The sequence below is a fragment of the Apteryx mantelli genome, chromosome 9 (assembly GCF_036417845.1).
Source record: "Apteryx mantelli isolate bAptMan1 chromosome 9, bAptMan1.hap1, whole genome shotgun sequence".
Taxonomy (NCBI): domain Eukaryota; kingdom Metazoa; phylum Chordata; class Aves; order Apterygiformes; family Apterygidae; genus Apteryx; species Apteryx mantelli.
In genome coordinates, this window is record NC_089986.1 from 2,680,972 (window position 1) to 2,708,223 (window position 27,252).

Sequence of the window (27,252 nt, forward strand, 5' to 3'; positions counted from 1 at the left end):
ACATGCGTTTAGCATTAAAAAAAATAAAAGGTTGGTGCAAGGAAATAGATGGGGGTGGGGATTCTCTTATTTAAGTGTAGTGGCTGGTGTATTTCTCTACTTTGAGTCGTTTTTAGTATGAAGGGTTGAAGAGTGGTTTCTAATCGTTCCTGGTATCATTTTATTTGTCCACCTCTATCGCTGACTCCTCCGAGCCTCCCTCGCTGTCGCGACACCGCGTCCCGCGCAGCTCGAGCCCGCCGCTGCCGCATGGCGGATGGCGCGTCCGTCACCGGGGCGGCACCTCCGCGTCCCGCCCTCCGCCGGCCCCGCATGCGCGGCGGCGCCCGGAAGCTCCGGGGAGCGGCGTGACCCTGCGCCGGGACCGGGACCGGGGCCATGCTGATGCTGCGGGCGGTGCGGGCCGGCGCGGCGCGGCGGCGCCAGCACCAGGTAACGGCCGCGGAGGTGCCGCCGCCGCCGCCATTTCGTGAGGGGCGCGGCCGCGCGGCGGGAAGCCGGGCGGGGGGGCTCTGCGCCGCTGCGTGATGGCGCTGCTTCAGCGACCGCTGGGTCACAGTCTCCCGTGTCGCCTCCCGCAGCTTCTGCGCAGCTGCCGCCGGCGGTGCGCGTCGGGCGTCCTTCCCAACGAGAGGATCCGCAACATCGGCATCTCCGCGCACATCGACTCCGGGAAGACCACGCTGACCGAGCGCGTCCTCTTCTACACCGGCCGCATCGCGCAGATGCACGAGGTGCCTTGGCCGCGCGCCCCGCGCCCTCCTTCCTTCAGCCCCCTCAAAACCAGCCTGTCTCACTGATTTCCCGCTCTCGCTGGCGATCGCGTCATGACAGATAGACGTTTCTCTTCATACGGTCAAGGATGGCTGTGAGAAACTGAGACAGAACATAGAAACGTGATTTTTTTTTTTAGCTTCGGGTGTGCTATTTCATTAAATTCGCAGTGCAGCAGAATTTGCCACAGATTCTCAATAAGCTCTTCCAGGGATGACCCTCAGAAGAGCAAAGTACGTTAAAGTCGCAGGTGAAACTGCCAGAAATTCAGACTTGTTTATAGTTCAGGAATTGCACATGATCCCATCTTGCCTGTTTTCCGGTGTGAAAGCTGATGCTCACTGTGGAAAGCATCACTCCGGCTCATGTAAAATTCTCAGTAGACTCTCCTGGACTAATGTACCTATGGTTTTTTTTTTCCTAAGGTGAAAGGTAAAGATGGAGTTGGAGCCGTCATGGATTCTATGGAGCTGGAGCGACAGCGTGGGATCACGATTCAGTCTGCGGCAACGTACACCATGTGGAAGGACACCAACATCAACATCATCGACACGCCAGGTAGCGCCAGCTCTGAACGCTTTGAGATTACTCTTCCTTCATGCATACGTGTAGCACCGTCTTTGCGTTCATTAGTCACTTGAGTTGTGCTAACGTGACTCTTCTGTAGAGCTGAAGACAGATTCCATTGGATTTTGCTTTTTTTCTGTAGCTGCAAGAGTACAGTTGCTTATTACCTTTTATCATCTGTGAATAATGGGTCTTCTTCTTGTTGTTCAGGACATGTGGACTTCACAATTGAGGTGGAAAGATCTTTGAGAGTTCTTGATGGAGCTATTCTGGTCCTGTGTGCTGTTGGAGGAGTTCAGTGCCAGACAATCACTGTGAACAGGCAAATGAAACGCTACAGCGTGCCATTTTTAACCTTTATCAATAAACTGGACAGAATGGGCTCTAGTCCAAGCAGAGCAGTACAACAGTTGAGGTATTTATCACTTTGTGAAATAATTCTGAACTATTTGCATAGCACGTTGACGCTAAGAACTTTGGAAAATGTTCTCTTGTGGAGTCTGTATTTGCAGCTTGGAGGATAATCTATGACTTGAGGTTAAGTCTTAGTCTAATCTATAACAATTCTCCATCTTCCCAAGAAAATGGGAGCAAAACAAATCTTAGTGTTAGCCCAGACTCACAGAATCTGAGAGTTGGGAGTTTGGTATTTATTATGATGATGGAACTATATTTGGAGTCAGTGTTATATAGCCTTTTAATTTTTCCTAGATACTGGTGGCAAACGTACTAACTGTGACTCACAGCAGGGAGATGACGCGAGGCTGGAGAGTTTCTAGTTCAGACACAAGAAGCGCTGCCTGCCCCTTGCCTGTTATTTTTCTGTGCATAATTTCACTTATGATATGCATGCATTTATGTGTATTGAGAGAGAAGCAACTCCCATAATCAAGTAACTGATCTAAAACCAGGAGATACATTAAAATGCAACCAGGCATTTTTCATCTGTGTTGGTAGATGCTCGCACTGTCAAAGGAGAAAAAGGCTTCAACTGTAGTGATATATATTAGGAATGGGATGCTCTTTAAGCATCTGGAGCACATATATTTAATGACTGCCTTTCTTAAGATAATTTATATTTGTTCACTTTTTCAGGTCCAAGTTAAATCACAATGCAGCTTTTGTTCAGATTCCAATTGGACTGGAGGGAAACTTTAAAGGAATTATAGATCTTATTGAAGAAAGAGCTATATATTTTGATGGTGCACTTGGGTAAGTGTTGCAACTTGAATATTTCCTATGCTGAAGCTATTTGTATGGGTAATGCTGAAATATAGAAACCTGTAGTTCTTCAGAAATGAAGAAGCACACTATTTGGAAAATTAGGGATGTTGTTTGTGCTAGGGCTAAGGTATCACCTTTCAGCTCTCCAAGTTACAGCAAAATAATTCTGCAGGGTCAATTTTAGTGCAGCTGGTACCTGCTGCATGAATTGCTTGCTAACTGCAGCAGTGTGAAGGCAGACACACTTGCTTCCCTGAGAAATAGGAGACTTGCTTCATAATTGGAGCCAATAATGTGTGTTTGACATGAGATTACCGGGATGAAGATAAGATGCAGGTGAGATTGATGAACAGGTTATCCTGCATCTTTGCAAACTCCTGCCATGAGTGGGAAGAAACCCTTCCCTGCTTAAGCATCAAAGATAACCAAGGTGATACTCTTACGTGATTTTTTTCGATATCCATGTCTGTCGTGCATTTTTCTTGATCAGCCTGGTCGTCACAATGATTAGTGATTCAAAGCTTGATTCATACGGTATTCCTTTAGAGTGGTTATATTATTTACATTTGTGTAGCCAGACTCTTCGATACGATGAAATTCCAGCTGAATTCAGAACTGAGGCTGCAGAAAGACGTCGGGAACTGATTGAATGTGTTGCTAACTCAGATGATCAACTTGGGGAGCTATTTTTGGAAGAAAAGATTCCTACAGCTGCTGATTTAAAGGTAACTTTATGGCAGTCCTTGTTTCTGTAGCAATGTGTTCTTTCTTCCCCTAGAAAATTTCTTGAAGAAATTTTGTATGCCTGAGTCCTCTTGTATGAGTGTCACCTACTACAGGTTGATTCCCAGTTCACTCCCAGTGGAGGGCCCATTTAACCCTTGATTTTTGAGCTCTTTCTTCTATAAAAGCAATTTGTGCTAGTGGACTTTCAAAAAAAAAAAATGGGGGAGGGAACTAATTTGACTGAAGGCACTGAAGACCTTGGTCACTAGGTCTCTACGTAGATTTGCACTGGAAATTCTGAGCTTCTGTGCTCCTTGGAGACAAGCAAACATCTCCAAAGTACTTGCAGTGTCTTTTTTTTTTTTTTTCCTGTCATTCTGTTGCCTGTCTATGCTACAACTTGCTGGGTGTGACTTGCTTCAAGTCTTCTTTGTGCAGAAGAAATCTTGCCTTGTTTTGTATTTGCATTGATTACATCCACCTAAGGTGAAAGGCGCAGTACTCCAGAAGGGAATTGGAATGACTTTGGGGGGGGGGTGGGGCGCGAATCCAGAAGAAATGAGTCCAGGTCAAAATACAAGTTTCAGGAAAAAAGAAAGTTACTTTTCTTGAAATTGATGCATGATTTATATTATGAAATACTTTGGGTATTGCATGGCAAAAGACATACCAACTTAAAGGGATGCTCATAGAAGTAATGAAGAACACCGTCTTCCCTACAGCAGGTGGCCACAGACTGGAAATTGTTTGTTCTTGTGACAGTTTGATATCGCTGTTACTTCAAGTGCACATCCCCATTATAAAAGGTGATAGGGAGGCTTAGGAAACTCAGCTGCAGTTGTGCAGTCTTTCTGCAATTTCAGCTACTGTTTGCTCCAGGATGTGATCGGCTTACACTGTTTAATAGAGTCTTGAGAGCAGGCTAAGGCGACGTCCTTGTTTTAGACTGTTTTATGACAAATTTAGCAATCTGCTCATACCGCCTTCTCTAAGGACCTTAGTTGACTAATGATGCCTCTTGAATTACTATGGTATTAGCTTTAGTCTAGATAGATGTGCTCATACTAGGATAGCCAAGCTTTTAAAAGACAGCCTACACCATGTATGTACTCACTTTTACAGTGCCATAAGTGTGAGGTAATCTGAGGACACTAACCCTTACAGAAGAAGTGCTAAGCGAGCTTACATTTACCATACAGTAGATATATAAACTCAAGACAGTAACGTGCAGTTCTTGACACAGCAATTTGTTGGTCTGCATGTGTGTCTGAACAGCCAGTAGTGCGAGAAGCATATTGAGGTCTGTATGTTTTGCAGGCCAGATCTCAACTTGGTGGGTTTTTGCCCTTTTTAGCTGTGTGATGGCCATGTAGGTCCCCGTTAATGCATGCGTGGTGCAAATATTTGTGTGATGCCCCTCGCTGTGTTGCTCTTTGCCATCACTTCTTGCCACTGTCAAGAGAAGTTAACTTAAGCAGTAATCTTCTAGTGCCTGCTGTTAATAGTTATTACCTAGGTGAAGATTGAACCTGCTGCAAGGGACCAGTTGCTAAATGTGATTTAAAACAAACAAACAAACAAAAAGTGATGTCCAGAAAGCCCGCTGCAGTGGGAGAAGCCTCGTGGGCAGACTGCTTTTTCTTGGAGAGCCGCTGTTGAAGCTAGAGCAGCTTCCGCTGTTGAAGCTAGAGCAGCTTGCCTTCGAGCAGTGGTGGTGCACAGAGTTGCACTGGGGCCTGGCGTCTGCCTGGCAGGGCGCTGGCCACCGCCTTTTGCTTTGCTTTGCTTGCAGCTGGGTGCTTCAGTTGGTAGCTGAGGAAGACAGCCGAGTTCAAACAGTGGGTCCCTTAAGGTTTATTTATTTATTTGAACCTTCATAGCCCCTAAACTTTGATCACTTTCAACTTTATAACATACGTTGCGTTTAGAGCTACCAAAAAAAAAAAAGTTTGTTTTGGCCGTATGGGTGGTTTACTGGTGATTAATGTCTCTAGGACTATGGAGGAATCTGTATATCCCAACTTGGCTTGAGACATAAAAGCACGAGGCTTTTTTCAGAAGTATTAAGTAAACGTAGCTCTTATTTCGGTAATCAGGGGTTTAGTTATTTGGGATTTCCAGCAAGCAAATATTATTTTCTGAAGCATGAGCTGTTCATGTTGCAAAGCAGCCCTTCTCTAGTTGGTAAGGACAAAATAGCAGTTTTAGAGACCTGTAAGGATCTGTCTTCCACTTGGAGGAGGGAACAATGCAAATGGGAATATGCTGCATTTATGTAAGAGGTGAGAGATTCCAGCAGGAATTTATTTTCGATAGCTCCTGCTGGGAGGGAAATCTGTTACAAAAATGAATTTGTTTATTCAGCGTGCCTCTGCTTCCCACTTCTGAAAGCCAATTAATTATAGTTATAATGGCTATAGCATTGCAGATGCAGGTTAATTTGTATTAATATGTCCCTGAAGATGGATTTTCTTTCAGTGGCCAGCAGCCAAGTTTCCGCTGAAAATATCTTTTCATAGAAATGATGCTAGGTATCACTCCTGGAGGTCAGAGTCATAGCATATGATGTTCATTAAAGATCCACTGCTTAAACAAACACCTCATTTGCTACTTTCCAAAATGCTGTACTCAAGGAACTGATATGCCCCAGCTGCTCAGTGGGGCACTCAGTAACAATAATCTTTATACGAAAATAAAATTACTTTTTTTTTTTCCTGAGGTAATTGTTGATAAGGATCAATTGCAGCCATGTTGCTTCATTTGAAAACAACTTGGCAAAACAGAAACCCAGGCATTAGCACAGCAGTATGTTCCACGTGCACCGGAGTGCAGGAAAGACACAGGCTAGCTGAGCAGAAATGCTGCTCTAGGAAGTTTTTTCTTTGCATTACTTTTGCAGTCATTAAATCAACAAATTCAAGGAAACAGTTATTCATTTATTTTTAAGTTTGAGAATAAGAGATCCTTTTCTAATTTCTTCCTATAAATCAGTTTGCTTTTTCGAAGTTTATTCTTTGTCGACAATTTTTGGCTTAGATATTCTGAATTGCTGTCTCTTACCTATAAAGGTCGCTTAGCCTTCTGTCTTCAGATACTCTAAATAACTCCCAGGTCAGATGGTGTGATTAACTACCTCAATCTGTTATGGGAAATTCAGTTTTTTAGCTTACCAAAGAAGACAGCAGCTGCTTTCATTTGGAGTGACGGCCTTTGTAAGTGTGGGCAGATAGCATCCTCTAGTGGCAGGGAGAGGTGAGACCAAGGTAGGGAGCCTAGGTTCAGTAACTGATCTTTTGGGGGGCAAGCAATTAGCTTCTGTCCACCTTTCTAAATCTTTAATGAAGACGGCTGTGATTGCTGTTTTGGAGGCTTTTGGCCCCCAGCCGTGTTTTGCAATGTTGTATGATGCTTGGGTGAAAGGTGCTGAATAAGCATGAGGTTACTGTGCAGTTAATTATCTTACTGTGTTTACTAGGATGTCTTGGGAGGATTCCTGAGACAGTCAGTGTAACTTCAGCAGGTCTGCAGGAGACTGTGTGCGGGCAGCTACTTTATTCCAGGAGTGAAGATAACCAGTAAAGATAGAGAGAGGCATCTGTAATGCTGTGTCGTTGCATCAGAGTCCTGAAGTTATTGCAGAAGGAGAGTAATGCATTGATACTTTTCTAGCTTGCAATCAGAAGAGCAACACTGAAAAAGTCCTTTACTCCTGTACTTGTGGGAAGTGCTTTGAAGAACAAAGGAGTACAACCATTGCTGGATGCTGTCTTAGATTATCTGCCAAATCCTTCGGAAGTTGAGAACTATGCTATGCTTAACCAGGCGTAAGTATACTCACGAGCACGTGGAGTGGTTTTGGAATCAGGTTTCAAAGCAGTGTAACATGTAGCAGGAAACATTACTACCAAAATACATGATCATTTACATTAAACAATACGATCATTATTTTTGCACAACATTCTAAAAATTATAAGAGCTCATCTCATTTGAGGGGTACTGTTTATACCTGTACTTCTAACACTTGTTGAATGTTAAGTTTGAAAAATTGTTTTCTGATGAGCTGATTGTTTATAAATTAATGGTAACTCCTTAAAGCCATGCCTACATTAGAGCAGAAAGCACATCTAAAAATGTTTTAACTGATGTTTTATTCATCTGAACATGTTTGTTAACGTAGATGTGCCTTCACAGTTAAGAAACATGAAACCCAACTTCATTTTCTCTTCCCTTCTGCATCCAGACTGCAATCTTGCAACCTTTGTTAGAGTTACTACAAAGATGTGGTTGCAAAGCAGCATTTAGCGCAACAGCCAGCTGCACCCATTGTCTTTCACGTGCCTTCTTGTATGTCTGCTGGTATTGACAAGTCGACTTTGCAGCTTGGAAGCTGCAATTCAAATTATATAATGTGCTTACCTTTTGTGTTTCTGTGGATAATCTCCTTGCTGGCATTTACTAAAACCGTCCTGTCTTGCATGTGCAAGAATAGAACAACACAGGCACAATACTTCTTGCTCCACAGAAGACATGTTGTGGAACTTGATGCTTTTCTTTGAAGTCTTTATACAGAGCAGAAACGCCTTCAATTAAATGACCTTCACAGTACTTGTAAGGTGCAGTCCTGTTACTTCCATTCTTTATATCAGTTATATCTTGGAAGTCTAAACAGGTCACTGAAGTTTACAGTTATTCTCTGAGCTATGATTAGTACTTTGGGAGTCTTTGGGCTTCAGTCACAAGTCTGGCCCATAAGTGTGTGTCTGTCTAAGGATGGTACTTGTGTTAAGTATCAGTGCAAAATCCTACCCCTGTAGGCATCACTGGTGTTTGCCATTGGCAATAAATGGTCCAGAACTTAAGAATTTTTTCACTCTAAAACTAGATTTGCTCATGAAGTGTGGCTGAATGTATGATTAATTGCTGAATGTACAATTAATTGCTTTTGTGGCAAAATATAACTGGATAAGGTGAGGGAGTAGTGATAGATGTCATAGTTTGGAGCTCCTTTTGGGGATCTGCTGCAGTTTGAGATCTTTGCTAAATGTATGAGAGCCACATATGTGAGCATCTTGTAACTCTGTATTATAAACTTCTGTGGAACTGAAGGGGGACCTTCCAGGACTGAGCTTGTGTTTGGAAGCTGCCGGTGTTTGCTTCATAACATTAACTCCCTCTCTGACCCTTTTTCTAAGGGATTCTGAGGACAAAACCAAGTTCCTATTGAACTCTGCTCGAGACAATTCCCAACCTTTTATAGGCCTTGCTTTTAAACTGGAGGTAAGCTGTTACGTTTTTCTCTTTCTAATGCAGCAGAAACAGTAGAGAAGCAGAGCATTTCCTGGGAGAATTGTTAGTGTGTGTAAGCCTTACTCGCACTGAGCGAGTACAGCCTACTATTAGTAGGCTGCCATTGAGCCCCAGGAAATGCCTTTATGCAGTGATGGTTGTTAGTTTTGGGGGGAAAGCACCCTTGAGTTCCCATTTCAAAGCTTGGTGTTTAAATGTGTCTGTGCATGTGATGGCATTATTTGGTCACAGTATATATGGTACAGCTAAGCTAACAGTTTCTAGAGAATACAGGCCCAGGGCCTTAAGTGACTGAATGACTTCAATTCCTGTGCTACCAGAGTCTGACCTCTGCTGAGAGACTTCAAGTTGTATTCACCTTGTGTTAACCCTGAAGGAGAATAAAACCGTATCCAGATTCATTATTTGTGATGTATCAAATGTATCAAACATTGCAAATCTGTAAGTTTTAAAATGGATTACGTGCCTCAAATACTTCAGGTTTTTCTTAGCTAAAACCTGAAAGTTTTGAAGGTTTTGTTGACTTATCTCAAATGATTTCAGAGGAAAATCTTGTTTCAGCTTGAAGGTGAAAATGATGGAATGTGAGAGAGACGAAGAGGAAAAAATATGACGTTTTAACCAAACAGGCTGCTTGTTACCTAGAGAGTAGCAGTTTGGATTTTCGTATAGAAAGCGGCCAGCCAAATTGCTAGTTACTGTATGCTTTGTCATGAAGGTTTAGGACTAGTAAAATCGGCAATGTAAAAATTTGCAAGGAGATGCCAGGTTTCCATCCCAGAGTAAAGCGAAAGCTGAGACTACATTAAAAAAAAGTTTCATTTACATGTCTAGTGTGTAAATTCAAAGCAGAATCATTGAGTCTGTCAGTGCAGAGCATGCTTAGAATAATGGTGGTCTTGATTGCCAGAAGGATTATACCTGACTTCTAATGCATTTTTATTAATTTTCATTTCAGGCTGGCCGTTTTGGGCAGTTAACTTATATTCGGATTTATCAGGGGATGCTGAAGAAATCTGATTATATCTATAACACTAGGACTGGGAAGAGAGTGCGTGTGCAAAGACTTGTTCGTATGCATTCGGACAACATGGAGGTGAGTGTGAGAAGTAGAATCCAGGCAAACTAATCACCTTTTGAGTCAATGTTACTTGAAAAGTGAGAAGCTAGTTCATTATCTCTGAACAATGTGATTACATGGCAAATTTTTGCTGTTGATGTTAATTCATGTTTGTCTGTAGCATTTAATAGAGCTCTGTAATAATACACTGAAGGCGATTTCAGTTTATTTCCACTTCAGTGGAAGAGTCTTTGCTTAAGAAGCATTATAAAATGACTTTGAGGTGATAGCCTAAGCAAGCCAGCTGTGGTATTATCCCCGCATATTCCTTATTTGTAGGAAAAGGGAAATAGGACTGGCAAAATATACAACAAAATTTTCTTCCATGTGATTTTTGAATACAATTCTTAAACTAAAAAATTGATTTGTAAAATGCTGCAAGCATTGCCCTGTTTATAATTCCTTAACTCTATAGCTGGGGCAGGACTGCCTGAAAATTAGTATGTTGCTTGCTTCACATCCCTACACTAGGATAAATTACTATCTAAACTGAGGTCTCCTTTTTGTGCATTTGTTTTGAAGAAATAGATAGAAAGTTTGCAGAACACTTTGTCAAAGCTGGAATTTTCAAAGGAGTTTAACTTTGGGCTTTTAAGCACAGTGTTTATATCTTTGCTGTATCTTTGTAATATACTAATGTCTTTCACTGATATCTAAATAGTGAACCTTTTCTTCTTAAGGATGTAAATGAAGCTTATGCAGGAGACATATGTGCATTGTTTGGGATTGATTGTGCTAGCGGGGATACTTTCACTGATAAAACTAGTACTGACATTTCCATGGTAAGTACGCTTCTTAATCTGTGTGCTTCATCAAGCGTTGAAATTTCCAGGATTCTGTTCTTAAATGTTTTTAATCTTTTGTTCAGTTTAAGTACTTTTTTGATGTGTATACAACTGCAAATAATTGTGATTGTTTGTTATATTTCAAGGAGCCTGAACATGTAGATGTATGGTGTGTGCAAGAGACAGACACTCATTTACCGCACTTGGCATCAAATACATTACTTCAATTTTAGCAAACTGTTGTGAAACAAACATTTCTGGGGTGTCAGGACCATTGTTTCCTCCTTTTCTGTCAATCTGTGGCTGAATACTGAGAGGATGCTGTTATCCCGAAAGTATTGCAATATGTATTTGTACACATATGCAGATATATCTATTCTATTTATATGTACATTTACAAAATCAGACATTAGACTATGGAAGCAGTGTCTAGTGTGAAATCCCAGCGGAGATCAACTTGCATCCAAGAAATAGTATTAATATGTTGTGGTTGGCATTACAACTAGTATTCGGTAATAGCCTAGTAATCCTGAGGAGAATTACATATTTTTGTTACAGTACGGTATTAGACACAAGCTAGATAAGTAGAGCAGTTGTGCCTGTTTGGAACCCAGGGTTCTTGTGATCAGACTTTTCTGGAGAAATTACATCACCAGATGTAGTACAACCTGATTCCATGATCTCTTCCTTTATAACCATTACAGGAATCAATTCACATCCCTGATCCTGTCATTTCAGTAGCTATCAAGCCTTCCAACAAGGTAGGAGCCTATGAATTAACCTTTTTCTGAGTTGCCTTTTGCTGCTGCTTTTATCACTTTGTGCAGTTTAGCAGACAAATACTGATTCATATAGGCTAAAATGAGCAGTGTTTTAAAATATTCTATCCGAACTGCTTAAGAACATATCATTCAGATAATATATCAATATGTTAGATGGTATCACTTAACCATAGGGAAGCTGTATGTCTCTGATTTAAGTAAACGTGGACTTGAAATAGCTAATTCAAACTAAAAGATATTTACTTCTGCCTTCCATAAGAAAAGTAGAGATAAGATAAACTCAGGGGACTTTCCTGTTCCATCAAGCTTGCAGACAGCCAGGCTAACTTTATCAGCATCCAGGAGCTGGAAGAATAAATGCAGTTATAAATCTTTGGCTGTGCTTCAGAAAATAACCTCATGAGGGTAGAAGTGCTAAGCAGTTGGAAGGAAAACTTAAGGCCTTTTCTGTTTTGCGACTTTCAGATGCTGAATTAATGTTTTTTTGCATGTGTAATTGTTTTTAGAATGACTTTGATAAATTTTCGAAAGGCCTGAACCGCTTTACAAGAGAAGATCCCACCTTTAGAGTCCATTTTGATGATGAGAGCAAAGAGACCATTGTTTCTGGAATGGGAGAACTGCACTTGGAAATCTATGCTCAGGTAATTTTGAAAGCAGACTCCATGGACTGTGCTCTTGAATAGTTTCCCAACCAAGAGTTCTCCTTCCTTTCTGCCTGAGATGTGGCATTGCTGCGCCAAAATCTATTTGCAGATGGGCTAATTGAGGCCAGGCTGTAGGCCTGATTTTGTAGTTGGGCCCCTGAGCTCACATTAGGCTTACCGGATTGTTTGGAGATACAACTCCACTTGATGTAATGGTAAATCAAGGTTATCATATGGCAGCTATTTTGAGGCCTTTCTAACAGAAGGCACTGTGACATTAATGTGAACAATACTAGCTGCTTGGGGAAGTGTTTAACTTCTTAGTCAGCTCTTGAAGATTCTTTCTCCCTAGTGGTTCTTTTCTGAAGGCTTGTAATCTATTTAAATAAACCTTCAGTCTGGAATATTTTTACTTTTTGGTACAAAACCAATGGTGCAAATCCAATTTTGTACAAAAAAAGTTGTATTAATTATTGCATTTTGCTTTAGCAGCCTTTGCTTATAGTGACTTTTAATATTAACCATTTTCCTATAGGAGAGAGAGAAATTCTATTTCTATACTTTTATATGTATGTAATTCCATAATAAGAGATGATGCATGCAGTAGGATTAGTTACTTACAATGATCTGTTTACTTCTTTCAAGCTAATATTTATTTTTTTAATTCAGCCTAACAGATTAGATGTATCTGGAATGTTGACAGAATGAAGAAAAGATGTTTTTTGTCTTTGAAAACTTAAACTTGAATGCAGTAGTTATGCTGTTGCCTTGTTCTATATCTAAAGATATTGCCCCTAAACAAGGATGACAGTAGAATGACAGTGAATAATTCATAACATCTGTTTCCCCCCCCCCAAAAAAAACCAAAAACCAAAAAACCCAGACCAAAAAAAATGGTTAAACCCGATCAAGCTTCTCACTTTAAAATTATCTGTGATAAAAAATGCTGCCAATGTATAGGAACAGTTCTGAATTTCATTCTGCTTTTTTCTGCAGCGAATGGAAAGAGAATATGGTTGTCCTTGCACCATGGGAAAGCCGAAAGTCGCCTTTAGAGAGAACATCTCTGCACCTGTGCAGTAAGTATTCTTTCTAGCAACAAGAAGTTTTTCTATTAATTTTGACACAGCATTTGATTATGCAGCAGATAAAATGACTGTTGGGTTATTAGATCAAAGCAAAATGCACAGGAAAAGTTTTACTGAGCAAGGACTTGTTATTTGTACCTGGACTGTGTGTCCCCCATCTACTTCTCTGCCCCCCTTCAAACACTTGTAGCATTTCAGCTTCCGCCACTGTAGGGCCAGGTGCTCTGTTAGTACTCCGCATGTTTTGGCTGACGGCTGTTCCATGTTACTTTAACGCCATGCTGTGGGTGCCAGAGAACTGTCATTTGCCAGGGAATAATCTCCTGTGGGTAGAAAGTAAATGGTGTGCTGGAGAAAGCGAGAAGGTATTTTCTTTGAACAATACTGAACTGGAATTGACTGCTATAATTCAGCCCTACCTGGGCTGATTTTTAACTGGGTTGATCAAACACCAGTAACAGTGCAGGGTAAGCAGTATAGCACTCAGTCCTGTAGAGCTCTCAGTATTTAAGTTCTCTGTCAAGCTTTTTTTAGCCTGTCTGGTGCTCTGTTCTGCTGCGGCTACACAGTTTCCCTCTTCCAGGCTAGTTTTACAGCTCAAGTGTGTCTGTGTAGGATTACCCTTCTTAACCACAGTGCTGTTGATGTCTTGGGACACCCCTCCTCCCTCCCAAAATGGAGCACAACGAAGCACCTATACTTCTGAATTGCAGTTTGGTGGCTAATACTTTCTAGGAATTTTTCTTCACAGAAAATTCTGAGGAACTAAAGCATTATAGATGCTCTAACTTCACTGAAAGTGCAGTGGGGTAGGAAACAGCGAAGCTAGGAGTGGGAGTGAAATCTCTCATCGTTATCAGAGGATGACTAATTACAGGAAGTTAGGCCAGAAGCTCTTTACTGTGTAAACTCTTTCAGTTTCTCTGCAGCAGCATCTCATGAAAACATTTGCCAAGATTCCAATATTATGATGAAAATAACATACAACGTAAATACTATTCTAGGAAACAAAGCTACTGCTGCTTGTGCTGTGCCCTGTATCCTTCTCTCTGAGGAAAATTGGGGTAGATGATGCTTTTGCATATTAGTCCTCCACTGCTGTCCCTCTAGTAGAGAAGTGCCCTGTTTGCAGCTCCAGCTGGAATGGAGTTTAACAGCCCAGGATGCTGCAGCTTTTTTTCCCCTTTAGCCCTGGCCGGTTTGGCAACAGTATCTTCCAAGAGAGGAGATCTGTCAATGACCATATATTGAACCTCTGCCATTCAAAGAAGGGCCCAGATCAGTTGAAAATTGCAGTCTCCTGACACAAGTTAGAGACTTGTCTCCTGCCTGCGTGGGGCAGAAGCAGAGAACGCTGAGACGGGTGGGCGCTCTTTGCTCTAACTTTAGGCAGTTTGCTGCCCAACCTCCAAGCATCAGACCTGTGAACGCCTCACCATCCCCATGGCTGAGTTGGAGGTTACGCAGTTGGCAGTCTTGAAACAAAAAAAGACATTTTTTGTTTTTAGAAATAAGACTTTACCTGGGACACAAATTCGTGAAGTAGAACCATGTAGTCAAATTCAAGGTAATCATCACTTCTTTTCTGGAAAGACAAGATGAAAAGGGCTGAATTTGGGGCTCGCTCCACCTTAAGAGCAGTGAATCAGTTCCCGTTGTTATAATAAAAAGTCTTTGGTAGATGAAACTGGCAGCTTATATTAATGAATAAAGCAGATGTAGCGTAGTCACTACAACAAAACAGAAAGATACTGTTTTGTATTTCCATGAACTCCAAAATTGCATTTGAGAGACTGAATATAAAATTTGAAACCATGCTAATTCCTGCCTTGAAGTTAAATTTTTTTCCAACTTGAGGAACTTATTTGGAAAGGAACACCTGGTTGTATAGTCTTATGGTTCTTTGGTTTCGCCTAAATAATCCTGAATAAAATTGTCAAAAGGATGAGACTTGCAAGGCACTCCAGAGGCCTTACAGTGGCTAACAAGTTATCAGTGGCTGTGTGAGCAACAGAATACCCACTGGCCTGTGCAACATACTTTACGAATCTATTCTTCAGACAATAGAAAAGGAAAAAAAATTACTAGCTTGATTAACAAAGTAATCTAGTTTAATAGTATTTTGCCGCCTTTATCGTTAAATTAATCTAATTTGTTAAATAGGGTTTTTAAATCTTGCCCATGCATAACCCTACAGCATCCATGACCTGCTTTTAGGTAGATATCAGAGGGAGCAAAATGTTAACAAATCTTGCTCCTAGAATGAGTTTCTGCATTTTCTTCATATCCAGAACTTCATAGAAGTTCATTGGCTATTTTGAGTGGCCAAACATTTGGACTCTGGAAGTTTATTCTGAAGACTCCTGATATCCTGGGTTTTCTACATATGAAGTCCTGGTTTCTCTATTCTAGACTACATACTAAATTTTCTTGAATTTGAAATTAACCATCTGTTGGAGTTATTCTTAACTCACACCATCTTTTTTCCAAGTAGAGGAGAGAAGAATTGGGGAATCCACAGAATTATGTTAATTAAAAAAATAATAATAATGACCCTATAAAAACTTTTCTGAAAACAGGTTGCTTATCAGTTAAGCCTATTCCAGGTAAAAAGTCTGCAAGGCCTATTGATTTGGCAGCTAATGACAAATCCACATCTGCTCAGTATAAACACAGTATTTGTAATCACTCAGAAATTAATGAAAATGTAAATTATTCTGTCTTGAGGTATTTTGCTCCTTTCCTTTTTTGTGACACATTTCCCTGAATACTATTTTCTTATCATAAACTTTAATCAATGATTACCATGCTAATATAAGTCTAGGAGCATTGCTCCGATTGAGTGAACTTTTCAGATCGGGTAGACAGCTATCCCTGAAGTAAGTGTAATACGAATTGTTAACTGGCTCATTTAAAAAAAAAAAAAAATTGGAGAGTATTTCTTCTGTATGAATGGTTCAGGTAAAAATTAAGTTTAGGCTTAAGATATTTTCTCCTCCTCCCCTCCCCCCCCCCCAAAAAAAGCATTAGTAAAAGTAAAAAGTAAGTTTGGGAAGAGCAAAGTAAAAAAGCTAATATTAAGAGTGTGAACTTAAATCAATACTTTCTTTCTTGATTAGCATTCTGAGGTGAACTAGCAGATGGCTGGAAACTGGAATGCTGCAAACAAAAAGCAGTGTAGATTGTGTTCTGCTGAAGTCGAGATGCAACCCATTACTATTTGCTTGGGTATTGCAGATATGTCAAGCCATATTACTGTGACTGTGATCTGCTTTAAGATAGATATCAGAGGGAGCATGACGGATCATGATGTACATCAAAAGAAAAAGGAGAATATTCCAATGTATATTCTGCAGAGGCAAGAATACTGTCAGCTGGGCCTACAGGAGACTATAAATGAAAGGCAGGAAAGTAATATAAGATTCTAATCAAAGTGATGACCTCCAGGTGGAAAAGTCAATTTTGTAACTGACAAGCATAAATACTGTTGTTGCCAAGGATATACAGCATCTATAAGCAAAACTTTTGAAGAGAAGGAATGATCTAAATAAACATTCAAGTCATCAGTGAAAGCAAGATTTGCTAGAGTGAATGGGTGGGGGGAATAAAAAGCAAACACTGGCTTAAAAATGAACCAGACCAAGAAATCCAGACGCAATTGAGGTTTCTTGCTTAAGAACTTAACCACAGCTGTAGTCTAGTGTCTGCCACAAGAGTTATTCTTCTTGCAGGTCATTGATGGTAACTTACCACTTGCCTCACGTCTTTAATCTGGGCAAGTTCGTACCGAGTATTTTCAGTAGAGTTCTGCCATATCACATACCCAGCGGCGACCCGAGCTAGCAGCCTGATGGGTTCCATTTCTGGGGGCACATTGCCATGGCTGTCTGGCAGAGAGGACAAATAATACGCATTAAGCAAGATTCATGGATTTGCAGTCATTAATAGTACAGTCTAATGAGTAGGGTTTGGGGCTAAGGTTAGGAGACATGGCTTGGGTTCCTTGCTGTGTCACAGACCTCCTCTATAACCTTGGAATAGCTGCTACATCACCACTGTGTCTGTCTCCCTCCCACTTCTCACTGTTTGTTTATAGTCTGTAACGTCTTCAAGGGAGGGGTTGTTCTAAGGTAAGAACAGGCTTGAGTACTACAGTCAGGGCATCTGATGTACTGTGCCAAGAACCACCACCGTGAGAGCTGCGTTGATAAAGCAGAGGTAAAAGGGGTGTTCAGGAAACAATCGTGCACATCATAGATTGATTCTGGATTTTGGAATGAATGAATGAATTTGGTAGTGTTGTCATTGACAAACCATCTTGAATAAGAGAAAGTAAAGACGCATGTATTCAGAGTAGGGCTAACGGCCCGATTGCCCTCGCTCCTGGCTGGTGTAGCGTGGGCTCCCACATGGGTCATGGACCACCACCGCTTCAGCTCCAGTTTGCTTCTGGCCACGGAGGACATTCTTTCAGTAACTTCCCTCTCCCCCACCCCCTTCTTTGTACCTGGTATGTTTTGAGCCACAAGCTCTTTCTTCAGGCTCTTGATTCGATTGTAGAATACGTTATCTTGTTCATCAGTGTTCTTAAGTTCTCCTTCAATTGTAAAGTGTACATCTGGAGCAGCATTTTCCTTGCCCAGATGATAAAGAATCTCAGCAGTGCAGTTAACAATATTGTCCTGTTACAGAGTTAATCACGTGTATTAATATTTATGTAAATACATGTATAATATTGTTAACTCACACTTATAAAATGTATTTTTTTCTTTGAATAGTTGCTATTTTCTCTGAGTCTGACCAATGGAGAATCGGGATTATTTAAAACAAGGTCAAATTCGTAGCATCTATGTGAATATATTTTAAAGGTAATTTTCTTTCTGCCGTGACGTAAAAGGCAATGTTCAGTGTGGTGTAGAATGTTGCTTGTGTTACTCAGTTGGAGAAATGGATTAAAATAACTCTAACTGGAAATTGAAAATTATGCCAAAATGTCCTTGTCATCCCTCAAAGATCTTGTTGTGTCATGGTGGTAGGCACCAGCTATTATTCAGGGCTTTTGTGGTGTAGAAAATGATAGCTCCCTGTCAGGGGAGATTCAGCCCTTTCTTTTTTTTTCTTTTTTTTTTTTTTTGCCTTATTTGCAACACAGAAAAACTTGAAGCACAAAAAAAAGTATTAAATGTGTGTCTCCTGGCCTCAGCTAGGATCAGCAGCACAAACCGTTGGCTTTTTATTACGCATCAGGAGTGCCAATTTCTGCCCATAGAATTTATTAATTAAATGAATCTGAACTCACTTTCTCAAGGATATCTTCTAACACCAATTTCAGATGGTATTTACGTCCAACGTTGTCGATGTCCTAAAGGAGAAAACATGTATTTTGTAATATTGAACTACTTTGCATTGTGGAAAAGATTGTAATTATTCTTGTGAAACACATTGCAGCAGAGTCCTTGTCTGTAATACAGATGTAGAGCAGGACTGTTATTTCCTCCTACCATGTTAAGATCACTCGTTTCATCTGCGCCTCATGTAACATCTGATTAGGTATCTCCGAATCCCTTTCCACTCTTGCATACTACTTAACTGCCCTCTTAGAGCTCACAATACGATCCTCTTCCATAACTGCTGCTTGGTTAGATACTGAGACAAGAGAGTCTTCATTAGGTTCCTTTTATTAAGTACATCTTGCATTATATTGCACATTGTATTGTGTCTCTCTGCAGTATTGGATATCTAAAATAATGACCTAGGCAAATGGTTTAGTTTTGCTATAACCGGTGCTCCATAGCAGGTTCACTAGCGAGTCAGGAAAAGGTCTGTGGTGAGAGTTTGGTCTATCCTGGTCGTAACCCAAAGAGTATCCTCCTAACCGAGCGTGCGTACGATCTTGCGTGGGGACCGATTCCTTGACCGAAGCATTCGCTGCCTGGTGAAGGGCGCGATTGCTGCAGCAGTAGTGTCAAAATGGGCAGGGTTATAAAATGTGTTTTGTACTTGCGGTGCAGGTGTCGCAGACCTGTACTGCTCTTAGGGCCTCAAGCGAGGCTGTCGCAAACAGGCCTTACTTATACCTGTACTGCAAGACCTGATGCACGTTTTGATCTCCCTGTGCTGACCTGTCTAGCGACGGGGGCTCTGTATCGAATAAAGAGTACTGAATAGGTGAACGATCTCTGCAAGACAGACCCTGGTTTTCAGCTGTGAGGTTATACATCACAGCAAAGACACCAAACATGAAAGCCCCTGCTGAAGGGTGTAGAGGTGCAAAGGTAGCTTTTACCTCCGTTTTCCAAATCTGCAGAAGAGGCATAATTTGAGTATTTTTTTAGGATGTGCCATTGATTGTTTTAAAAGGCCTTGGCCTCATCCTTGTCTGCTCATTAGCTTGTCCATGAAAGATAAGCTAAGCTGTTGCCCACAATTCATAAAGCAAATAACCAGATAATAACCAGGTTTATTCATATTTAGTATTACTGCAATCTTTGGTAGTAGAAAACAACAGAAACTTTTTCAAATCCTCTCGTGCTCATTTGAGGTATTATCTCCATGTTAGTGAGAAGAAAATAAGAGTATTGTATTGCATCGGAGAGGCAGTTTGATTTCTATCAGCAGGATGGAGCTAGACTGAGCGTGTGCCTGGGAGTCGGGGCACTGCGCGGGGCTGTGCAGAGGTGGCCCTCGTCCCCCCCAGCAGCCCGCGGGTCTCCTGAGGCAGGAGGGAGGAGAAAGGTCCAAGGGGTCCGTTTAGATGTTTGGATCAGAAGGTGCGATAGAGCCCTGCTCTCCGTTGCTAAACAGAGAACTTCACTGTAACTCAGAGCAAGGTGAAGGGGAGGAGGTGGGAGCGGTGCTGGCGCGGAGTTTCCTCCTTCTCCTTGTCGAAGGCCCCGGGCAGCGAGAGCCCCTCAGCTCTGAGTTGGGCTCCTGGGCAATAACCTGCGCGCGGGCCGGGCCGAGGCGACTCACCTGGGCGGTGGCGGTGGTCACGGCGCGCAGCACCAGCCCGCGGCTGGGCCCGCCGCACCGGTGGTTGAGGTAGGCGACGGCCAGGGCGGCCGCCCGGCCGGCGGCAGCGGTGGTGGAGTGCTGCAGCGGTGCCTCCATGGCGGCCCGGGCAGCGGCGGCTCCCCCTGTCGCGGAGCCGCGGCAGGAAGCGGCCGCCAGGGAGCGGCCACCATGGGGAGGGACCGCGGCCGGCTGCTGCCAGCCCCCGGTGCCGTTCACACGTGGGCAGGGCGTGAACGTTGCGGGGGAAGCTACCGGCCTTCCGGTTTCATTCAAAAAAAAAAAATATATATATATATATATACACAGATATATGATATTCACATTCCCAAGGCTTCCCCCTCTTGTTCAGTTTGTCCAATTAAAGTGCTGCCGTCAGAATGCTTTGCGGGAGGAAATTGTGAGCGTGTGAGGAAATAAAAAAGAAATATTGCTCTTAAGTCAGTCATCAAAAAGAGGCAAGTCTAAAGGTGAACAGGCAGTATCGGTGTCACTTGCTGCACGCAAGGGAGGTTTCTGTTTTGTTTTGTTTGGGGGTTTTTTGAGATTACATCATCACAGTCTCTTAGTTTCCAGCTCACAAGATGAAAAAACTTCTTCCTTCTCTTAAGGAAGTACTGAAATTGGAGGGATTAAGAAGGAATAGAACTCCTCTTAAGACAAGTTAAATAAATATTCTCAACTATTCTTTCAGTCACTGTTATGTCATTTAGCCCTTTTGGTTAAGCGTAACTAAATGGAATAAAGCAAATTGCAGTACGAGAAATTTTGCCTTATGAAACTGTGGTTAGAGCATCGTTTGTGTAATGAGTAACATGGTGCTCTGGGTTTGCTTGTTTGTTTTTAGGTTTGAATTCACACACAAGAAACAGAGTGGTGGGGCAGGCCAGTATGGTAAAGTTATAGGGGTTCTTGAGCCTCTGGATCCAGAGGACTACACAAAGTTGGAATTCGAAGACAGAACTATTGGCACAAATATTCCAAAACAGTTTGTGCCTGCTGTTGAAAAGGTATGAAGCATTTTGTGGGGTGTGTGTGTGTGTGTGTGACATAAGGAATATTGATTCTTCTCTTTTTCCTGCTGTGCTGTCAACATGTGCTATATTTGTCTTACCCCAGGCAAGGAGACTTCTCCCATTACTTCAGTGGAAGCAGAATCAACTTTATGTGTTTTTGCTTAATATCTTACATTCCTAGGTTTTCCACTTAATTTAGAAGTGGTTGTTTGTTTTCTTTGCTAGCGTGTGCTTAGCTCTATTTCCATAGCAATGCCACTATACAAAAGGTAGGCTTTCCTTTCTTACAGTAAAGCAAACCTCCTTTGAATCTGCCTTTTGATTCCCCTCTTCTGCTTTTGATTGTGGTCACTTGATCCTAATCTCTAATTCTGAAATATGCTACATAATTTTTTTGTTATTTCTCAGAAACCACTTATGTAAGAAACTGCAGTTAAGTTAGATTTCCTGAATAAATTACCCAATGTTCTTTCTTTTTCCCCTCCTCTGGGGGCTTCTTCTATGTCTGCCTCTGTTCATGTAACTGTTTAGTTTATCACATACAGCTTTAAATAATACCTTTTTATCACCATCTTTCATCACCATTCTTTATCACCATCTAGCATCATCTTTGGATTTCTGTAATAACTAAACTAAAAGAATTCCATCATTCTTCTGTGATGCATCACTTAACAATTTTTGCCAAACACTGGAAAAAACTTGCAATCTTAAAAGAATTTTGTTCTTCAGTGAAGTGGTTAAAGTAGTTGCTCTCCACATAGAGCCTTCTTTCAGTTATTGTTCACAGGCTTCATTAACAAAACAAAATCCTGAACACATTTCTTATCTTCAATTTCTAATCTGATTTCCGTTCTTAAGGTGATATCAAATTGAAGAATGACAGTACAAAGTTTTCAAATGCTTGGGAATGAAAAGTTTTCCCCGCTATGTTGTATTCTGTTGTCATCTTATCAAACAAGAATTGTTCATTGTCCAGATGTGTGATTGTTGTTTAAAAATGTTTTATTTAATGTCTTTTATAGGCTGTTGTTAATGCTGCTGTTTTTAAAGCTTCGTTTTTGTTTGAAAGCTGCTAACTTTAAGATGTTATTTGACAGGGATTCAGAGATGCCTGTGAAAAAGGTCCGGTGTCAGGGCACAGGATATCTGGAGTCCGGTTTGTCCTAGATGATGGTGCACATCACATGGTGGATTCTAATGAAATCTCTTTCATCAGAGCAGGAGAAGGAGCTCTAAAGCAAGGTATAAAGCTAGTCATTTGAATATGCAGTCCTACTGGATTCTTTATTGTTGGAGCCAAATTAAACAACCTCATTTTCTGGGGTTCACTTGTTGCCTGGTGTATCTATGCATACATTCAAAGTTTGTTGGCCAGTTATGTAGTGCAGAATAAATGCAAGAATTTACAGAAATTTTGAGGAAGGCAACCTAATTCTTGTAGCTGTATGAAGGAAATAAGGAACCTTTTTTCTTAGAACACAATAAAGAAACATGAACAGCTTAATCTTATAGAGGTAAGAAAATAACATTCTATCAAACTGTGTGCATCCCAGCATTATGGTCTCTGAAATAGAAGATAGGGGAGACAGAATTCTAAAACAGCATTAGCCACAAAGACACTTCATTGCTATGCGCAGGAGTATCTTGAATGATACCTGGCTTGTTCTCTAGTTTGTCTAGCTGCATGTGAATTTAGCTGAAAGTTAATTTATACGGTCTTGCAAAACACAACTTCCATGAGTAATACATTACTGTTCACCTTTATGGTCATGGGTCTAATAGGAAACATGTTGCCTTAGCTGTCACTTCTGGCCTTACCACTGTAAGTCTGTGGCAGCACTTTGATTTCTTGCAAGACCAAATTAAAGATCATTTAATGTGCATGAACTAGGTAGGCATAAGACTTATGAGTGGTTGTGGTTTTTTTTTTCCTTCCAGCTATGGAAAATGCTTCTGTGCGTATACTTGAACCCATCATGGCGGTGGAGGTGATGGCACCCACTGAATTCCAAGGAGCAGTGATAGCTGGCATTAATCGCCGTCATGGAGTGATCACAGGACAAGATGGCACAGAGGGTTACTTTACTCTTTATGCTGAGGTGTGTGGTGTTAACTGGTTCTTGTTCCTTTTTTCTTTCCCTTCCTGTATTGCCATTTAGCTCCATTGCTGTTTTTCTTACTAATGCATGTAAACTTACAGCCGGGTTACTCAGTGGATATGCATAACATCAATTTTCAACTCAGCAGTGCAATATAAATGTAATATTACAATGTAATGTATGTATACAGTGTACACAATGTATACAGTGCAGTGTAAGCCTATTATAAAGCTGTCTTGCTTCAGAGAAGCCAACTGACGAACCTAAAACCTTATGGTGGCAGAGAAAGGAACAGAACTCAGGTTTCTCGCAGTTCAGCATAATGCTCTCTATTCGCTGCATTGACTCCCCCTACCCGCACTTCAGTTGTTTACCAGGATCCCTTTAATGAGCCAGATTCGGCAGCTGTGCTACTTCGTAGTGAAACAAACTCTGTGCAGCAGTACAGACACACGAAGTTAAGGGGGGAAATCATTTGTCAGCTATCTTTCTTCAGCTGTTAACTGGAGGCATTAATTATTGGAGATGCATGCAGTGATTGTCTTCCAAGCCTTTTGTGTCCCTTTTAAAATGCATTCATTTTCACGTTAGGTGATATGAAATGTATTGCTAACAGCGGTTGTGGGGTAAGTCATCTCAGCAAAGCCTAGCTAATGACAAACCACGTGCTGCCTCATTCCTGTTTCGAGAAGTGTAGTGTGTTTAAAAGCTGCAGTCTTGAGTTTCTAACATTATCATCTCTTGCTTGGTAATGCAGATTACTGACTTTGGGATATTCCAATAACTGGTGTATTCTAACTCTGAGATCTTTGGGTTTCCTGCTGAATATACATTCACTTATGGATATTCATTAGTTGAAATAGGAATATTTACAAAAGAAGTTAGTAAAATCAGTACTGTTTACAAGGAACACCAGATTTTACAAACTGGCTCTTTATATCATCATAATGATTAATTGGATGGTAACCAAAAATTGGTGGAAAAACTAATTATTCCTACTACAAGAATAATATGCTTAATATATATGGTTTTAGGTGCCACTGAATGATATGTTTGGATATGCCACTGAGCTGAGGTCTTGTACAGAGGTAAGTACTTTCAGTATTTTTTTGATACAATATATTTCTTTCCATAAATCAAGTGTATTAATTTGCATCATCAAATACATAGCATAAGTAGCCTTAAAAGGGATAAAAATCAAAATACAAATGCAGAATAGGAAAATAACCTTAGAGTTATTACTGTTACTTTAACTGCTTTTTAAATATTTTAGCTATCATTAGCTATGTCATTTCAGGCTAAAGATTTCTCTTATACTTTGGGGAGGAAGGAGATAAGTCTTAAATAATTCAAAGTGGTAAATACCAGTAAAGGTATTAAATTTACAGGCTGGAAAAGTTTCCGCATACTCCCAACATTCAGTTTCAAATGTCTGCAAATTAAGAGATTTTTGAAAGAAGTGCTTGCATTAATAAGGTGTCCTTTTTAACAATATACATTTCTATGGTTATACATTGATTGAATTCCTAGATGCATTTGAATCAGGTGAGGCATTTTCTTTGTGTTTTACTAATTTGCTGTTTTCCATCTCATGTGATATAGAAGTACCTGTATTCTGTGAGCATTTGAACAGATTGTTGCTAATACCATAAACGTGCTCTGATTTTAAGCAGAATTGTCACACTGGGATGGAAACTACAGGCAATTTTATAATCTTGTATCAAAGAAACAATGTTCAGATACTGTTTGTTTATTTTTGGATCTCATAACTACATGCCTCAATATACAGTGTTTGTGTACTTCATTGTAAATTATTGTTGCATGTTTGCTTCACAGATCATGGAGTGGCCAAGTGCAAAATAGTTACTTGTTTAGCATCCTAACTTTGATTATTCTTTTTCCAACTCTTCAGGGAAAGGGTGAATATACAATGGAATACAGTAAATATCAGCCATGTTTGCCCAGTACCCAAGAAGAAATAATTAACAAATACCTTGAGGCAACAGGACGACTTCCCGCAAAAAAGGGCAAAGCTAAGAGCTGACTTTCTTCCTCTTGAGGACATTGAACAGTTTTTCACAGTCTTTTCTAAAAGCTCAGTTGCCCAAATGATACAAGAGATCAAGGCTGGCTGGATAAATACAGACTGCAGTGGGACTTCCTTACATCGTAATACCCTTCCTTTATGGTATTCTCAGAAGTCACCAGGAGATTACAGCTGAATTGTTCACTTGTAGATGCTGCTCATTAACAAAATATATAAATGTGATAACATTAACAATAATTTGTCTTGAAATTTGTCTCAATCCATTTGTATTAAAATAATTTTATTTTTTTACTTGATAAAATATTATTGTGTAATTAGGTTAGTTACTGTTTCTCTGTTTTTGAAAGATTAAAAATCCAAGTTTAGGAGACTAAATATTAAGTGCTTGATAGGCACATGGGATGAATTTTCATCCAATATGGTGAATATTTTTCACTCAAGTGCTCCAAGCACAGATCCTTTGGTCTGCGGTTCACTTACAACATATAGTCTAGAAAAAAATGCCAGTATTTTCTTCTCATCCTTCAGAAACAGTGCTAAGATCCTCCAAAGTCATAATGAATGAATGAACAAATTCACCTGTTGGCGGAACTGGCGTTTCACCAAATCTGCTTATCGCAGGTGGTACAATGCATTTGAAAAAAGTTGACAAGAATTTACATAGAAGTAAACTCTTTCCTAAACTATGAGCAATATGGGTTCATGTATATGTTGCTTACTTGGCTCCAGGTGCTACCTTCCTAAAAGGATCTCTTTGTCATAAAACCAAACAAAAAGATTCCTTTTTCCAGGATCTTAAAATCAAGAGATCGTGTTCCTGTTGATGCTCATCTTGAGAATCAATTAGATATTGTTCACTTTTAATACAGAGAAAAATTGAGGCTGTTAGAGTCAGGTAAGAGAGAAAAGATATCATCACTTTTTTTTTTTTTTTAATGTTATTACTAAAAGATCCACTATGAGTTTTCCTTGTGTGCTCTCTCTTCCTGACTTACTCTGCTTAGAGCATTTTTGCAGACTTCCAGTAAACAGGCAGGGAATGAAGTTCCAGTTCAAAACCCAACTGCATTCCTGGCACAGCGCTGTGGTTGGTGTTTACCAGACACAGACAGAACTGTAATGGCTGGGCTTTTTTGTCTCAGTCCTCACAGAAAGACAGTGAAAACTACTCGTTTTAAACTTGAAGGAAGTACAGTGTCAGAGATTTGTCAGGGGCATGTAAGTATTAACTAAACACAGGCATAAGGTTGTGTATGCATATGATGTTGCTTGGGGTCAAATCCTTCTTGTTTCCCTTACATCTGTAACATTATTTTTGTGAAAAAATTTCAGCTGGAACTAGTTTTAAGGAAAGCCCTGCAAGTTCTCTGTCATTTAGGGATTTTCTTAAGCAAACAAATATTGCCGCACCTTTGCCACGATTCAAAGAGGGCTTATAAAAGCGGTATGAATGCAACTGCGAAGAAAGAAATGGGGTAGTTATTATTTTAGTTGTATTTTTGGCTTTTATGTTATGCTTATGAGAGGTCAGTCAGGATGTGAAATCTTGGCTCTGGTTCTGCCAGATGTGTGCTGGTTCTCCTCAAATCTAACGCGGACGACAAGACCACACTTGGGGGAGCACCGCGTAGGGACGGCTGAGCCGCAGCGGGGTCTGCTCTACTTAAATGAGAGGGAGGAAAAACAACAGGTAGGAGGGAGGGCTAGTGGAGAGCAGGGGAGCGGGGAAGGACGGAAGAGCCTAAAGGGGACTGGGGAAGGTGGAGGGGTTGTAGCAGCAGCAGCAGCACCCTGAGACAGTGAAAAGGAGCGTGGAACAGGAGCAGTTGTTCTGGGGGTGCCCTAGGTCTAGTTTCTTTGTGCTTCCTTTTTTTTTTCCTTTAGTAAAGTTTTAGGTAGCACTGCTAGTGTGTCTGACTTAGTTGATCTCTTCCTAGCAGCAAAATTACGGAACAGAACTCTTCTCTCTTGTCCGTATCCAGTCTCTTACGGATATTCTCATTGTGCTTTTTTCGCATGAAGAATTCACTGTGAACCAGTTGGAGTCTTGACTCAGATA

At 40.8% G+C, this 27,252-nt stretch overlaps 2 protein-coding genes across 2 annotated transcripts; one reads left to right on the top strand and one right to left on the bottom strand.

Moving 5' to 3' along the window:
- The first annotated feature begins 325 nt into the window (after nucleotides 1-325).
- Nucleotides 326-25,483, top strand: GFM1 (G elongation factor mitochondrial 1). The gene is made up of 18 exons (XM_067301563.1): nucleotides 326-432; nucleotides 582-734; nucleotides 1,200-1,332; nucleotides 1,552-1,756; nucleotides 2,437-2,553; nucleotides 3,140-3,290; nucleotides 6,961-7,115; nucleotides 8,484-8,568; nucleotides 9,557-9,694; nucleotides 10,399-10,500; nucleotides 11,208-11,264; nucleotides 11,792-11,929; nucleotides 12,929-13,011; nucleotides 20,879-21,041; nucleotides 22,145-22,289; nucleotides 22,986-23,146; nucleotides 24,181-24,234; nucleotides 25,059-25,483. The coding sequence occupies exons 1-18, from the start codon at nucleotides 379-381 to the stop codon at nucleotides 25,188-25,190; spliced, it is 2,226 nt and encodes a 741-aa protein (XP_067157664.1). The 5' UTR covers nucleotides 326-378; the 3' UTR covers nucleotides 25,191-25,483.
- LXN (latexin) lies at nucleotides 13,165-20,200 on the bottom strand. The gene is made up of 6 exons (XM_013957439.2): nucleotides 19,993-20,200; nucleotides 18,320-18,382; nucleotides 17,528-17,702; nucleotides 16,771-16,907; nucleotides 14,543-14,605; nucleotides 13,165-13,343 (listed from the first exon to the last, which is right to left on the bottom strand). The coding sequence occupies exons 1-6, from the start codon at nucleotides 20,128-20,130 to the stop codon at nucleotides 13,248-13,250; spliced, it is 672 nt and encodes a 223-aa protein (XP_013812893.2). The 5' UTR covers nucleotides 20,131-20,200; the 3' UTR covers nucleotides 13,165-13,247.
- Nucleotides 25,484-27,252: the final 1,769 nt, after the last annotated feature.